This window comes from Rhinatrema bivittatum, chromosome 13 (assembly GCF_901001135.1).
Source record: "Rhinatrema bivittatum chromosome 13, aRhiBiv1.1, whole genome shotgun sequence".
In the NCBI taxonomy this organism is placed as follows: Eukaryota; Metazoa; Chordata; class Amphibia; order Gymnophiona; family Rhinatrematidae; genus Rhinatrema; species Rhinatrema bivittatum.
Window position 1 is genome coordinate 48,743,368 of NC_042627.1, and position 17,141 is coordinate 48,760,508.

General features: G+C 47.2%; 1 protein-coding gene across 1 annotated transcript in view; it reads left to right on the forward strand.

Moving 5' to 3' along the window:
• The window catches only part of NEDD4 (NEDD4 E3 ubiquitin protein ligase), a 582,598-nt gene that overhangs the window by 396,387 nt on the left and 169,070 nt on the right, over nt 1-17,141 (forward strand). The window contains exon 13 of the mRNA XM_029574322.1: nt 16,763-16,819. Within this exon, the coding sequence (XP_029430182.1) occupies nt 16,763-16,819 (57 nt within the window). The remainder of the gene's footprint in view (nt 1-16,762; nt 16,820-17,141) is intronic.

Genomic DNA, 17,141 nt, shown 5'->3' on the forward strand with positions numbered 1-17,141 from the left:
TAATAGCAGTGGCTATTCTCTAAGTAAATTTGATTAATAGCCGTTAATGGACTTCTCCTCCAAGAACTTATCCAAACCTTTTTTGAACCCAGCTACACTAACTGCACTAACCACATCCTCTGGCAACAAATTCCAGAGCTTTATTGTGCGTTGAGTGAAAAAGAATTTCTCCGATTAGTCCTAAATGTGCTACTTGCTAACTTCATGGAATGCCTCCTAGTCCTTCTATTATTCGAAAGTGTAAATAACCGAGTCACATCTACTCGTTCAAGACCTCTATCATATTCCCCCCTCAGCCGTCTCTTCTCCAAGCTGAACAGCCCTAACCTCTTCAGCCTTTCCTCACAGGGGAGCTGTTCCATCCCCTTTATCATTTTAGTTGCCCTTCTCTGTACCTTCTCCATCGCAACTATATCTTTTTTGAGATGCGGCGACCAGAATTGTACACAGTATTCAAGGTGCAATCTCACCATGGAGCGATATAGAGGCATTATGACATTTTCCGCTTTATTAACCATTCCCTTCCTAATAATTCCTAATATTCTGTTTGCTTTTTTGACTGCTGCAGCACACTGAGCCGACAATTTTAAAGTATTATCCACTATGATGCCTAGATCTTTTCCTGGGTGGTAGCTCCTAATATGGAACCTAACATCGTGTAACTACAGGAAGGGTTATTCTTCTGCAGCTATTGTAATCATAATGTTGAAAAGAAACACAAAATGTGAATATCTCCCTCAATAGCTGTTGGTACCACACTTATTTCTCATCTCCTGTTCCTGTCTGCCATCTCCTGTTCCTGTTCTTCCATCTCCCTCCACAATGACTAAACCGAACACTGTTCGAAGCACCACCATCGACCACCGACACCCATCGATACTAGAGGCGCTTCTCTCCCCGGAGGAATCGACCGCGAAACGGTCTAGAAGCCAGGAAACACTGGTACCTCAGAAGCCAAGGCCTTCATCCCATAGAGACACACCAGTTGTCGAACCTCCACAGGGCTCTGTGGAAGGAACATTGACACCTCCACTGCCACCGCATACAGCTGCTCTGCCTGCACCAGCTGTTACGCAGGAATTGTCGGATTTCATCCATCAAGCAGTGCTCCAGGCCTTAAAGGATCAACAGATGTCGATTCCAGTGCTTGCACCAATGCCGGCACCACAGCCTAAGTCAATACCAAGGCGACCATCAATACTGACACCGATTCCATCGCCGATGCCTGACCTGATGCTGTCGATGCCAATGTCACCTGGGGCTCCAGGACATCCTGAAGTTGCACTGTACCAACTTCTCATGAAGAAATTTGATGAAATCGTCGGTGCCATTCCATCTAAGCCACGAGAAGACATTCCTGGACGGATACCTATAGATGATCCGCAGCCAGGTCCTTCTGGACTTCCTCATCCACCAAGATCTTCTCCAATGTCTCCACATCAGGACGATCCATATGAGACATGGGATGACAGGCATACAGACACTTCCACTGAAGGATTTATGTCAGATCCTTCCCCTCCAGAACAAAGGAAGAAATCTCCACCGGAGGATTTATCCTTCACAAACTTTGTTTAGGATATGGCAGACACCATACCCTTCACCCTGGTAACTGAGGAAGATGCTAGACAGCAAACACTGGAGGTCCTCCAATTTGTGGATCCTCCAAACACGTATTCCTGTACGTACCCGGATCAGTCCAGACAGTGGGTTGAGCCTCCTTTCCAGCAGGTGGAGACAGACTAAAACTTGAAGGATGCCTATCAGGACAGAGCCTATCCTCTACCCCTTCAGTATTCGTCTGTCTCCAGCAGGTGCAGCATCTCCCCTTCGGTTCTCTGCTGTAGGCTAGTCAGCCTCTTCTTCTTTCTTTTTCGGCTCAAGCAAGTAGTTCTTTGATTCCCGCTTGTTTTAGAAACAAAGGAAAAAAATCTATGAAGGAAATTTTGCCGCCTTTTAGTGCTTTTACTGTTTTTGTGTGGGAGACGTCAGTCTACCAGCTCTTGCCCGGCTCAGGGGGGCTTTGCCCCTTTTGCAGGAGGGGTTTGCCTGCATAGTCCTGAGTCCGTGGACGCTTCCAGGTGTGGGGACCGACGCTCTCTGGGCCTCGTTCCCCCTCTGGCTGCCGAGAGGGTTTTTAACCCGCTGCTGCGCTCAGTATAAAAAAAAAAAAAAAGAGTTTAAAAGTTTCAAACTTTCAATAAGTTGCAGGTACTTACCTACCTCTAACTTATTTGCAGCAGTTGACCAGCTTTTTTATTTTTTTCTGGTCAGAGTAGGGCTAGAACCGGCAGCCAGAGAAGCAGAAGGCAGCAGGTTTCCCGCCTGCTCTCTCCTGCTGTGCAGGCTGTGTCAATCAAGCTTTTTTTTCAGCTTTTTTTTCTTCAGCCGTGGCTTAGCTATGTCCCGGCTGGCAGCCTGCCTTTCTTGTGGGCTGCCCTCTTCGCGTTTTTCGCGGCAGGGCCTCTGTACTGCTTGCCTGCCGGGTGGGGAAGGTCCCTCCTCGGCAGGACAAGCAAATTTAGCCCGGGGCTCCACTCCTCCCGGCATGGCTAGGCCTTTCCCGGGTTGGCAGAGCCCGGGAACGGCCGCCATATTGGATTTTTCATCGGGGCCGATTTCAGTGCTCCCTGGGGCTGGGGGGCCAGATTCTTTTGATTTAACCCCCAATTTGGCCCTTGCGGGTGCCCAGGTGGGGGGGTCCTGACCTTCCCTCGCCCCCCCCCCCCCCCCCGCCAAATCCAGGGTCCCTTTTTCAGCGGATTTTGTCCTCCTCATGCACAAATCTTATCTAGCTAGCCTGCATGAGATGGACGAAAGCCTCCCCCCCTGCCCCCCCCCCCCCCCGCCAAAAATCCCTCGCTCAGCGCTGTTGACCACTGGACCGGCCGCGGAGCCCCAGGGACCAGTTCGGGTGCAGGTGGTCCCGGGGGTCGTCCCCCCCCCCCCCTCCCTGGTGTCTCCTGTGTCCTCTGACCCCGCTGCTTCTTCGGATTCGGTGGATGCGCTCCCCAAGAGGGGGATGACCCTAGAGCCCTCTGTCTTTTTCGTAAGGAGGAATTAGAGCCCCTCCTCCCTTTTGTTTTGCAGGAGCTGGACCTGGAGAGTCCCTCCGTGGATAATCTCATGTCCTCGCTCCCTAAGGATATGAACCCGGTTCTGGGAGGGCTCTGGCCTCGGCCTTTCTCTTCCACCCCATGCTTAAGCTCCTTATCCTGCGGGAATGGGAGAGGCTCCTAAGGGTGCGCTTCGGGTGGGGCGTGCGATGGATAAGCTCTATCCCCTCCCGGGGGAGGGCTTGGAGCTGTTGCGATATCCATCGGTGGATTCTTATGTTTCTGCTGTGGCCAAGCACACCACGATTCCGGTGGAAGTTTCCACGGCCTTGAAGGATTCACAAGATCGTAAGCTGGAGGCTCACCTGAAGCACATCTTCGACGTTCTGGTCCTTGGGGTCCGGGCGTCTTGTTGTAGCAGTCTCATGATGAGAGCGGGCCTCCAGTGGGTCCAACAGTTTCTCTGCACCCGGGAGCTTCCACCAGGTGAGGCAGAACAAGCTGAACGTCTGGAGGCAGTCACTGCTTACGTATCGGACGCCCTCTACGATCTGGTCCGTGTCCAGGCGAAGGCGATGGTTTCGGCAGTGGCGGCCCGGAGGCTCCTTTGGCTACGCCACTGGTCGGCTGATCAGTCCTCGAAGACTCGGCTGGGCACGCTGCCCTTCAAAGGTAAGATGCTCTTTGGCGAGGATCTTGAGAAGCTTATGGACTCCTTGGCTGACAACAAGGTCCATAAGCTCCCAGAGGACCGCCCTAAGTCTTTCCAATCCTTCGCGGCCTCTCGCTCTCGCTTCAGGGGCCAGTGTCGCTTCACTTCTCGGGGGCAGGGCGGTTCTGTGAGGGGGGGTCTTCTCGTGCGCAGTCCTGGTCACAGTCCTTTCGTGGCAGACGGCCCTTTCGCGAGGGCCAGCCCGTGCGTGCCGCCGCTAAACCTGCCACGCAATGAAGTTCAGCCGACCCATTCCTCGGTTCCTTACCTCGGCGGACGCCTCTCCCTGTTCTTTGAGGAATGGGTCAAGATCACGTCGGATCAGTGGGTCCTCGACATTATCAGAGACGGGTACGCTTTCGACCTCGTCAGGGAACTTCCAGATCTCTTTCTTTGCTCGCCTTGCGGCCGGGCCAAGAGGGACTCGGTGGTCCAGACTCTCTCCAAGCTTCTGGATCTGGGAGCGGTGGTCCCAGTCCCGGAAAGGGAAATCGGCGCCAGCCCAAAAAGGACGGGTCCTTCCGCCCAATATTGGACCTCAAGAGGGTCAATCGGGCTCTCAAGATCCCCCACTTCCGCATGGAAACCCTGCGGGCGGTCATTGCGGCGGTCCGCCCCGGAGAGTTCCTTGCTTCTCTCGATCTCGCAGAAGCTTATTTTCATATTCCCATTCACCGCGACTATCAGAAGTATCTCTGATTCCACATTCTCAACCAGGACTTCTAGTTTCGAGCTCTCCCCTTCGGCCTCGCGACCGCTCCTCGCACCTTTACGAATGTCATGGTAGTAGTAGCAGCGGCCTTGCGCCGGGAGGGGATTCTCGTCCATCCCTATCTGGACGATTGGCTCATCAGGGCCAAGTCGGAGACCTCTTGCCGGTGGACGGTGGAGCGCGTCTTGGAGCTCCTTTCCTCTCTCGGGTGGACAGTGAACTTTTCCAAGAGCAAGCTTCAGCCCTCCCAGGAGTTGGAATTTCTGGGAGCCCACTTCGACGCCCGAGTAGGCAAGGTTTTCTTACCTCGGGCGCGAGCCCTCAAGCTGATCGATCAGGTCCAGACTTGATTGCCCTACCCTCCCCGACAGCCTGGGATTATCTCCAAGTCCTGGGATCCATGGCTTCTACCATCGACCTTGTCCCCTGGGCTTTTGCTCATATGCGTCCGTTACAGAAAGCTTTGCTGTCCCGTTGGCAGCCAGTGTCTGAGCAGTTCCACGTAGTCCTTCCGTTCTTGGATTCTACTGCTGACGAATTACAGTGGTGGCTGCCTCTTCCTCATCTTCTGCAAGGGATGCCTCTTCAAGCTCCACAGTGAACGATAGTGACCACGGACTCCAGCCTGTTGGGCTGGAGTGCAGTCTGCCTTTCTCAGTCCACCCAGGGAACATGGTCGCAGACTCAGTTGCGCTGGCACATCAATCGACTGGAAACTTTGGCGGTCTGCCTGGCGCTTCAGGAGTTCCTTCCCCTGACCCGCGGCAAGGCGGTACGAGTCCTGTCCGACAACTCCACCACAGTGGCCTACATCAATCGCCAAGGGGGCACTCGCAGTCCCCTGGTAGCCTTAGAAGCCAGCCGTCTCCTCGCTTGGGCGCAGCGTCACCTACAGTGCCTTGTGGCTTCTCACATCGCCGGAAAAGACAATGTTCAAGCCGACTTCCTCAGCTGGCAGTCGCTCGATCCGGGAGAGTGGGAGCTCTCGGACGCGGCCATGGCTCTGATAGTGGACAGGTGGGGTCCTCCTCACCTTGACCTCATGGCGACTCTGCGCAATGCCAAGGCCAATCGCTTCTTCAGCCGCTGGAGGGAGCACGGCGCAGAGGGCGTGGATGCTCTGGCTCTACCTTGGCCAGCGGACGTCCTTCTGTACGTGTTTCCCCCGTGGCCACTGGTGGGGAAAGTTCTCAGGAGAATCGAGCTCCACTGGGAACCGGTGATTCTCGTCGCTCCCGAGTGGCCGCAAAGACCGTGGTTCACGGATCTCATCAATCTAGCGGTGGACGGGCCCCTGCGCCTCTGTCATCTCCCTCGTGTCCTCCGGCAGGGGCCTGTATTTTTCGACCAGGCCGATCGCTTCTGTCTTGTGGCCTGGCTTTTGAACGGCGTCGCCTGAGGTGCAAAGGTTATAGGGAGGAGGTCATCTCCACCCTGCTGCGAGCCCGGAAGCAGTCGACTTCTCTGGCCTATGTGCGCATCTGGAAAGTTTTTGAGTCCGCGTGTACGGAGGCGGGTGTCCCTGCGCGCTCCGCCTCGATTCCTTTGATTCTTTCTTTTCTTCAGAAGGGTCTCTCTAAGGGCCTCTCCTTCAGTTCTCTATTCGTTCAAGTCTGTGCGCTCGGCTCTCTCCTGGGTCGGGTGGACGGTCATGCCTTAGCAGTTCACCCTGACGTGATTTGTTTCCTCAGGGGCGTTAGACACCTCCGCGCCCCCTCTCAGGCCACGTGTCCGTCGTGGAGTCTCAACCTAGTCCTTCGGGCTCTCTATGCGGCTCCCTTTGAGCCTCTTTGCCACGCTACGCTCAAGGATCTTACTCTAAAGACTGTCTTTCTGGTCTCTATTTCCTCTGCTCGCCGTATTTCCGAGCTTCAGGCACTGTCCTGTCGGGAGCCCTTCTTGCGTTTCTCGGATTCCGGGGTTTCTCTCAGGACGGTTCCTTTCTTCTTGCTGAAGGTTGTCTCCGCTTTTCATGTCAACCAATCGGTCGAACTCCCAGCGTTCTCTCCGGAGGAGATTGCGGGTACGGCGGGTGGCGATCTTCGTCGGCTAGATGTAAAACGAGTCTTGCTTCGCTATCTCCAGGTCACCAATGACTTCCGGGTATCGGACCATCTCTTCGTCCTTTGGAGTGGTCCCAACCGCGGTAAACAGGCTTCTAAGACCACGATTGCGTGGTGGTTGAAGGAAGCCATTTCCTCGGTGTATCTTTGTCAAGGTCGTCCGCTTCCTGAGGGTCTGAAGGCCCATTCTCTGCGTTCTCAGGCTACTTCGTGGGCAGAGAGTCAATCTGTCTCCCCGCAGGAGATTTGCAGGGCCGCCACTTGGATGTCTCTGCACACTTTTGCTCGGCACTACCATCTGGATGTACATGCTCCGGTGTTCAGTTCCTTTGGGCGGCAAGTGCTTCGAGCGGGACTGTCTCGGTCCCACCCAGTTTAGGGAAGCTTTGGTACATCCGGGGTACTTACAGGAAAGGAAAATTAGTTCTTACCTGTTAATTTTCGTTCCTGTAGTACCACAGATCAGTCCAGACGCCCTTCCCTGTCTGTCTTCTGTCCTCTCGAAGCTTGTTTTCTTGCAGGTCTGCAGATTTCCATATATTTCTTTGTGCAAGATTACTGAGCAATTACACCAGAAGCCTTGGTCATTTCTTATACCAAGTTGATGCAACAGCATATAGGTATACCATGTTTTCTACATTATTCTATATTTGCTCCGTTGAGCTTTACAGTTACTTGCTTGATCCTATTCTTGGGTTTGTTGTTTTTATGCTTTGACATATGTGATACTGAAGGGGTAGAGGATAGGCTCTGTCCTGATATAGGGCATCCTTCAAGTTTTAATCTGTCTCCACCTGCTGGAAAGGAGGCTCAACCCACTGTCTGGACTGATCCGTGGTACTACAGGAACGAAAATTAACAGGTAAGAACTAATTTTCCTTTAGCCATACCTGTCCATGAAGTCCTCCTAGACTTACAGCATAGACTCTGGGAGCACCCATGCTCAGTACCTGCTATCAATAAAAGAGTAGACACTACTTATTTGGTACAGTCTGTTCCCGGCTACCAAAAGCACAACTTCCACACCAATCAGTGGGTGTGGAATCCGCACAAAAGAAATCAAAAAGGATAAGGCCGCATTCCTCCACTCCTCCAGGCAAGGATCATAGATTTTTGGATTCCCTGGGTAGGAAAATTTATCAAGGAGCCATGTTAAATACAAGAATGTCATCATATCATTTATACATGACTCAATATCAGAGGAATCTGTGGAAACAAATGCAAGAATTTTCAACTTCATTGCTACAGCAATATCAGGAGCAGCCCAAGCAATCATTCATAAAGGACTTGAAGCTGGCAAGCACGAAGTCCGAGCCACTTATGATGGTTTTGAAACAGCCTCCAGGGTAGTGGCCTCTGGTATAAGTGCAAGACGTTGGGCATGGCTTAAAGCCTCAGACCTCAGGCCTGAAGTTCAGGAAAAGTTAGTTGACTTACCATGTATTGGTGAAAACCTTTTTGGTTCTAAAGTGCAATATGCTGTAGCACGATTAAAAGAACACACAGAAACCTAGCGCCAACTTTTGTTAGTTCCACAGGATTCTGCTACCCAGGCATCTCGCCGGCCTCCAAGAAAAGAATCTAGATGACCCTTTTATCGGCAGAGGCGTTATTACCCTCCAGCATCAAAGGGAAGATCTTCTAGGCCGCAGCAAAGAGCTCAGCCCAGACAACCTAGGGTGGCTAGGCCTCAACCTTCGCCACAGACGGGACCGGCTGCAGGCTTTTGAGGCTTTTCCTGGAGACCAAAGCCATCTCTTCAATCCTCAACCAGATCTTCTGGTAGGAGGCAGAGTATCCTGCTTCTACAACCATTGGTTACAAATAACAGACCAATGGGTACTTGCAATAATATCTCGAGGTTACCAACTCAATTTCCTCTCAACTCCAAGAGATTTATCCTCTGAGACCTCTTCCTCTAAGCGAAAATCACATAATCCAATTACAAGTAGAATTATCCACCCTTCTGAGAGCCAGAGCTGTAGAGCCGGTGCCCTGGACTCAGCAGGGCAGAGGATTCTATTCCCCGCTATTTCCTCATTCCAAAGAAAACTGGAGGACTATGTCCCATCCTAGACCTCAGAAATCTCAACAAATTTCTGAAGAAAGAAAAGTTCAGGATGGTCTCTCTAGGCACCATGCTTCCACTTCTTCAAACAGGAGATTGGCTTTGTTCTCTGGATCTTCAAAACGCTTACGCTCACATACCAATATTCCCTCCTCATCGCAAGTATCTGCGCTTCATGGTGGGTCATCAACATTTCCAGTACAGAGTACTACCATTCGGACTTGCCTCTGCTCACAGAGTATTCACCAAACGTCTGGCAGTAATAGCAGCACACTTGCACAAGGAAAGTGTCCATGTCTTTCCCTGTTTAGACGACTGGCTCATCAGAAGTCAATCTCAACAAGGAGCTCTGGCTTCTCTCAGTTGAACCATTACTCTACTTCACTCCATGGGATTTCTCATCAATTATCAAAAGTCCCATATCATTCCGTCTCACCTGCTTCAATTTATAGGAGCAGAATTGAACACCATACTTTCAAAACGTTTTCTACCCGGGGATTGGGCAGACACACTTTCCCTGCTGGCAAACATGTTTCACTCAAAGAAACAAGCAACAGCTCATCAGTTTCTGACATTACTAGGCCACATGGCCTCCACAGTTCATATCACCCCTATGGCAAGACTAGCCATGAGGGTAACTCAATGGACTTTAAGATCACAATGGATCCAAGCCATTCAACCACTGTCTTCTTCAATTCAAGTAACCCACCAGCTACGTTCATCTCTACTTTGGTGGGCGAACAAGGACAATTTGCGCAAGGGCCTACCCTTCCAGCAACCAGTCCCACAGATATCTTTAACTACAGATGCATCCACCTTAGGCTGGGGAGCTCACATAGACAATCTCCAAACCCAGGGTACTTGGACTAAACTCGAAGCAACATTTCAAACCAATTTCCTGGAACTTCGAGCTATACGTTATGCGCTGCATGCGTTCACGGACTGCCTTTCACACAAGACTGTTCTGATCCAAACAGACAATACAGTAGCCATGTGGTACATCAACAAACAGGGAGGTACGGGCTCATATCTCCTTTGTCAAGAAGCCGCACAGATTTGGGATTGGGCCCTGACACACTCCATGTTTCTCCGGGCCACTTATCTGGCAGGCATTCACAACATAGTGGCGGATCGACTCAGTCGTCAATTCCAACCGCACGAATGGTCCCTGGATCCCTTAGTAGAGACGAGGATATTTCAATGTTGGGGACAACCAACAATAGACCTCTTAGCGTCACACCTGAATCACAAAGTGAACAAGTTCTGCACCTTGCACAGACAGAAACACTAGCCAGCCAAGGACGCATTTGCTCGCCCTTGGAACTCAGGCCTTCTATACGCATATCCTCCGATACCGCTCATAACCAAAACTCTATTGAAACTACAACAGGACAAGAGGTCCATGATACTCATAACCCCATATTGGCCTCGACAAGTATGGTTTCCCACACTTCTAGACCTCTCGATCAGAGAACCAATTCGCCTGGGTGTAGCTCCCACTCTCATAACTCAGGATCAGGGTCGGTTGCGCCATCCCAACCTTCAATCCCTGTCCCTGACAGCATGGATGTTGAAAGCTTGATTTTGCAATCACTCAATCTTTCAACCAATGTATCTCAAGGGCTTATAGCTTCACGTAAACCTTCAACTCGAGAGAACTATTCTTCGAAATGGAAAAGGTTTACTTTGTGGTGCATGCAAAAGAACATTGATCCTTTCTCCTGCCCCACAACATCTCTATTAGACTATTTATGCCATCTTTCAGACTCTGGTCTCCAGACCTCATCTGTAAGTGCAATCTCGGCTTACATTAACAAGATGGGAGATGCACCAATATCCATACATCCTCTTTATCAGTAGATTTATGAGAGGTTTAATTCACCTCAAACCACTAATTCGACCACCTGTCACAGAATGGGACCTGAATTTGGTCTTAACAAAACTCATGCGTTCTCCATTTGAACCCATGAATTCCTGTGATCTTAAATTTCTTACATGGAAAACTATCTTCCTTATAGGCATTACATCAGCTAGAAGGGTTAGTGAGTTGCAAGCACTTGTCATGTACTCACCTTATACAAACTTTCTACATGACAGAGTGGTTCTCTGAACACATCCAAAATTCCTCCCCAAGGTAGTTACGGAATTCCACTTGTTCCAATCCATAGTTTTGCCCACATTCTTTCCAAGACCTCATTCTCACCAAGGAGGACGGGCCTTACATACCTTGGACTATAAACGTGCTCTAGCATTCTACTTAGACCGAACTGCAGTCCACAGGAAATCCACTCAACATTTTGGATCTTATGATCCAAACAAACCGGGAAAAGCAGTAGGTAAACATACTCTATCCAATTGGCTAGCAGATTGCATACAGTTTTGCTATGAAAAAGCAGGCCTTCTTCTCCAAGGGCGAGTAAAGGCGCATTCAGTAAGAGCAATGTCAACCTCAGTAGCACACTATCGTTCAGAGCCATTTCTTGACATATGTAAAGCAGCAACATGGAGTTCTCTTCACACCTTTGCAGCTCATTACTGTTTGGACAAACAAGGACGACAAGATTCAGCATTTAATCCAACTCCTTCTACATCCAATCTGCTGTTATCTTTGGCTGCCTCATTTCCAACAACAATACTTCACTGTTGCTTCACTACAAAATGACTCAGCCTCTAGCTTGCTAATCACCCCATATGTGAGGACTAGCATCCTGCTTGTCCTGGGATAAAGCAAAATTGCTTACCTTGTAATACCGTAGGTGTTATCCCAGGACAGCAGGATGTAGTCTTCACGAAACCCACCCGCCTCCCTGCGGAGTTGGGTCAGATACGTTTTATTATTTTATTTTTTGCTAAAGCTTATTGCTACAGACGAGACTGAAGAGAGACCCCTGTGGCAGAGAATATCATGGCATGCTGGGCATGCTCAGTGGCCTCACAGGGCCAGTCAAAAGTTTCTAGAAACTTTGACAGAAAGTTTTCCGCAATAGGGCTCCATCAATGGTGTCACCCCATATGTGAGGACTACATCCTGCTGTCCTGGGATAACACCTATTCCCTGTACATACCCGGATCAGTCCAGACTCCTGGGTTTGGCCCCCCCTCTAGCAGATGGAGACAGAAGTTTACAAACAAAAACTGCCACCTACAGTCCAGCAGTATTCTTCTGTCTCCTAGCAGGTGGAGAGGGTGCCAAACCTACAGTCTGTGCTGAGGCCTAGATTTAGGTGGGTATTTAGTGTGTAAAAAAAAAAAAAGGAAGAGAAAGCAGTTTGAGAGTAGGAAGACGACGGATTGGTGTTCAGACCACAGAGGCTTGCCTGCTGGTCACCGAGCCTGTCTCCCAGAGGGTAATGAGGTCCTGAGGTGACCATCCCCTCTGGTTGAGGCCGCTGTTACATGGGGGAGCTCCACTGCCAGCATCTATCAGGGCTGGGGGTGACATCAGGGTGCCCGGTTCCCTCCCTCCAGCTGGACCCGGACCTGATTTACCGGTAACTGTGTCTGTGTGTTAAAAAAAAAAAAAAAAAAAAAAAAAAAAGTACTGCCTGTTTTTCTTCTTTTGTCTGTGCCTCGTCTCTCCTGTCCTGTTCCTGTGAGGGGGGAGGTAGAGGACCGCCGTCGCCGGCTCATAATGTTAGGGCCATAGCAGCATCTAAGGTTGGCCGCCATTGAGGAGATTTGCAAGGCTATAATGTGGAGTTCAGTTCACATTTAATTCCCATTAGTGTCTGGACACTGACTCCCAATATGACAGCTGGTTTGGCTAATCTGTTCGAGGGATAGAATCCAACTCCATCCCCATTAAAACCCATTATATTCTTTCAGATTGTCTTCATAGGAAAATTGTTTGTTTAACCCATTGGCTTCTTTCCCGCTCTTACCCCTTTTGGGTTGGAAGACAGCCCTTAGCTAGGATTTCACACATTTGTGACTGATTAATTCTGCTTATCCTCAGAGAAAACAGTTCCTTACCTGTAATGAGTATGGACAGCAGGATAATCAGCCATATATATTGCCCCCTTCCCTTATGGAGTTGGCTTGTTTTAAGCTAATATATAGGACTGGAGATGGCCATATAGCTCTCTAGGATATTGTATGTTGGCACTATTGAATGAGTGACATTAAGGAGGGGTTAGAAGTTAAAAGGGGGTTTTTTGCATATGATACTGCAGCAAAGGGGACTTGCCTGAAGGAGTAGAGAGAATGAAAAGTGGTTTAAGAAAGCCTGAAGAGTGGTTTAAAGTTTGCAGCTGGAATTCAATGCCAAGAAGTGCAGAGTCATACATTTTGGGGTGCAGTAATCCAGAACAGTTGTATGCAATATGGGGTGAAATACCAATGTACATGGACCAGGAAAGTGATCTTGGAGTGATAGTGTCTGAAGATCTGAAGGCAATGAAGCAATGTGAGAAGGTGGTGACTAAAGCCAGAGGGATGCTGGGCTGCACAGAGAAAGGAATAACCAGCAGGAAAAAAACCCAAGATATTAATGCCCTTGTACAAGTCTTCAGTGAGGCCTCACCTGAACTGTGTTCAGTTCTAGAGACCATATCTACAAAAAGGATAAGAACAGGTTGGAAGCAGTCCAGAGAAGGGCAATCAAATTGGTGTGGTGTCTGCATCAGAAGACCTATAGGGATAAGCTGAAGGATCTAAATATGTATACCCTGGAGGAGAGGAGGTGCTGGGAGATATGATACAGCCATTCAGATACCTGAAATGTGTTAATGATGCACAAACTTTTCATTGGAAAGGAAACAGTAGAACTCCAGGGGAGGTTAACTGAGAACCAACATAAGAAAATATTTCTTCATAGAGAGGTTGGTAGATGCCTGGAATGCTCTTCTGGAAGAGGTGGTGAAGACAAGAACAATATTGGAATTCAAAAGGGCATGGTATAAACACTGCAGATCCTTAGAGGCTAGAGTATAGAAATGAAGAACTAGGGTAAACTATAGGTATAACATTGCTGCATAGGGGGTTGGGGGAATATGCACAGAGCATCATTTACTACCCTTGATAAAAGGCGTGGGGGTAATGTGCACGGAGTGGCAGTTGCTATCCTTAACAGAAGGAGAGGGAGTATCTGCATGGAGTGGCATTTGCTACCATAAGCAGTTTGCTGGGCAGACTTGATTGACCATTTGATATTTATCTGCCATCAATTACTGTGTTATGTCACACATTGTAGATAAGTAACTTTGTTGTACAGAGCCTCTCCATTCTCAAATACTTTACATTGTAAGACTGAGAAATGAAATATCTAATAGTTTCTCTTTTTGAAACACATACTTGTAGAAGTTGGATTTACTTGTGCTGTTAATTCAATACAGAAGTTTATTCACACTCTTGAAACAATTTGTATTTTAGTGGATGAGTAATCTCTCAAGCCCATAAACTAGACTGTTTTCCATTTGAATGCTTCCTAATTTAGCAAGATTTTAGATTAACTGGGATGTTAATAGAAATGTATTTAAAAATCTTGCTAATTTCTTATATGAAAAAAAAAACAGCTGTAACTCATTAGACCTATATGGCAGCAGTTCTAGATTAGGCAGCAACAAAGTATGAAGTGTTCATTGTGATCTTTTTTTTATGTTGTTGTCTTAACAGGGATAGCACGGTTGGTGCAGGTAATGGGAGCATACATTTGGAAGCACAGCATGCATTTACCACCCGGCGGCAAATATCTGAAGAAACTGAAAATCCAGAGAACAGAGAGTCTCCAGAGGTAAAAATTAATATAACAAAATGAATCTAGCAATTTAAGAATGGGATGTTTTCCTGTGTTCAGTGCATTACTGTTCCCTTTTATAGAGCTGGGAAATTATAACTGAAGATGAGGCAACAATGTACAGCAACCACAATCTTCAAGCATCTTCTGAGCAGAGCAGTTTTGATATACAGTCTCACCTTGCAGAAGAATTAAACACAAGACTCAGTACTTCAGGAAGTTCATCCAATGTCCGAATGAGTTCCTGCATTGTAAGAAAGCATTACTTTTTTTAAGCAAGACATATAACCCTTATATAATAACCAAAAACTCCTTTAATATTCTATATGTCAGACCTACAATATAATCCCTCATTTATTAATACATTGATGGATGACTGTTTGTTCCCAGAAGCTGGCCTCCATCACCTATAGCCCATAACTGTTAAACGCTATGTCAGATTATTATTCATGGATGTGACATCAGGATAGATTTATGCATATTAAAGAATAAATGAGAATAATCATATTGTTAGCAACTCTTGGGGTAACTCTGGCCATTCTGCAGGCAAGTCAGCCAGGTATACCTATCTTGCTAACTTTTAAGATAGCCGAGTATATTCAGTGGTGCAGCAGTGCCACTGAATATTCCAGTTAAATTAGCTGGATAGGTGTATTCAGCTAACTTATCTAACCGCTCAGTGATTGAATATGGACCCCTCTTAGGTTTTGCATCTCAAGATAAGCTATATGACCAAACAATCTCCCACCTGTCTAGTAGAAGAAAAAAAAACTTCCAATACACTCTCCCACCCAAATCTGTAAAAAATAAATAAATAAATAAATAAATTATATATAGAGAACTGCCAACCCAATCTGCAAAAAACATAATGATCTCCTCTACATTCTTCCCCTCCCACCAAGTCCCCAATCCCACCCCAATCTGTCAAAAAAAACAAAACAGGACTGGTTCAGTGGCAGTGCTGTGTCCAGCCATGTAGATGGACCTGGGTTTCATTCCAAGTTCATGTCTTCTGGGGTTAGGGTACTATGGCTGGATTTAAGGTCCATGATTGTAAGGCTCGGGAAAGAGCACCCCCCCCCCCCCTCGCACCGAGGACTAGACTAAAGGAAGTTGGGAGGGGATATAAAAGAGGAAGAAAAAATCCCTGGATAGTTGCGAATGAAGGCTCATGGTGACAGATCCTAGCCCTGGTTAATTTTAAGGCTCCTCTATTAGTACATAACATTATGTATGTATGTCATAATTTTAGGCAAAGCTATAATTCCATAAATCAATAGAATATCTATAGATAAATATGTGCAATGCCTACATAGTATAGTTCATTTTTGTATCCCATAAGTATATGTAACTACAATATGTAGAAATTGTAGTTGCCTAATACTCTGCATTTGTTAATGAAATACCTTCATTTTAAATACTTATTAATTGTGAGAAAGCATTTTTAAATACTGAAGGACTATTTTAAATAGTACTTTGGCAACCTTTTCACTGTTCATTCTGAGAAAAAGATTCTTTATTCATTTTTCTCTAAATTTAAAATTTTAACATACTTGGCCTCACTAAAATGAATGGAAAAATGTTTTTATTTCTAGAGTCACGTTTCTACTAATACACTTGTTAAGGAATACAGCAGGGTGGTTGCCATGTTAGTCCACTTGAATACACAGAAGTAAAGGTTAACAAATAAAAATAAAAAAAATATTTGTATGTTAGGTAATATCTTTTTATTGGACTAACAATACATTTCATGACTAGCTTTTTAGAGCTAAAACTCTCTTCTTCAGGTCAGGATTAAAATGAACAAAATATGACATTTACTAGAAAATATAAAGTAGTTTAGCTGTCATAAGTAAACCAACTTTTATGATTCATTTATGGCAGCTAAATGCCATCTTTTGCACATTTGAATTCTGATTTGAAAAAGAGTTTTAGCTTTCAGAAGGAATGCAATTATATCTGTAGTATTTAAGATAGAAGTACAAATTTGGACAGGCCTGATGCACTGCAAGTTGCCATGCGAGAGATTTTGGTTTAGTTTCCAAGCTCTGCTTCTTGTTCTTGGACCAATCTGGGATGCTACAGAGACAGCATTTATAGTCCCTAGAGGTATAGATTTCCATTCATCACATCAAAGCGAGGCCTAGAGGCCAGACTCTGGGTGTATACATACCTAGTTCTGAAAAGCGATGCTGTGTGTGTGGCCTCTAGCCAAGGAGTCTTGCAGCTATGGTTGGGCTAGAGGGGAGAGGAAAAGATTTAAAATATGGTAAAACACCAGGCAGTTGGAAATGAAGGCTCATAGCACTGTAGCCTAGTAGAGGCCTGATTGCACTGAGCTGAAAACCCCTGCTGAACAAAAATTAACCAATGTGCAAATTAAGGTTATTCTCTTCTCTTTTTGTGATTTCAAGAACCAGACCAGAAGAGAGAGTCTACAAACATATACTCAAGAAGAACTTCCTACAGTACCGGTTGTAAGGGTCTCTTTCACGCTACATTTTTAAATAGTTTGCTTCCTCTACATTACTTCAAGAACTATAATTCCTCCTCCTTCCTCTCCTGGCTCAGCATCTCTTTTCTGTCCTACTTCTGGCAACCTGCGGGTTTCAAACATCAGCAGTTTTAACCTCGTAGCGCTCCCTGTAGAGTCCTCCACAATTCCAACATCTGATGATTGAACTGTGTGGCCACAGGAGGGAGGGGAGAGAAGAGGCCCTGACTCAGGCATCAGGAGGATCATCCACAACTGGGTTAAAAGTGCTGAGCTAGGACAGAAAGGGGGAGACAGGCAAGAGC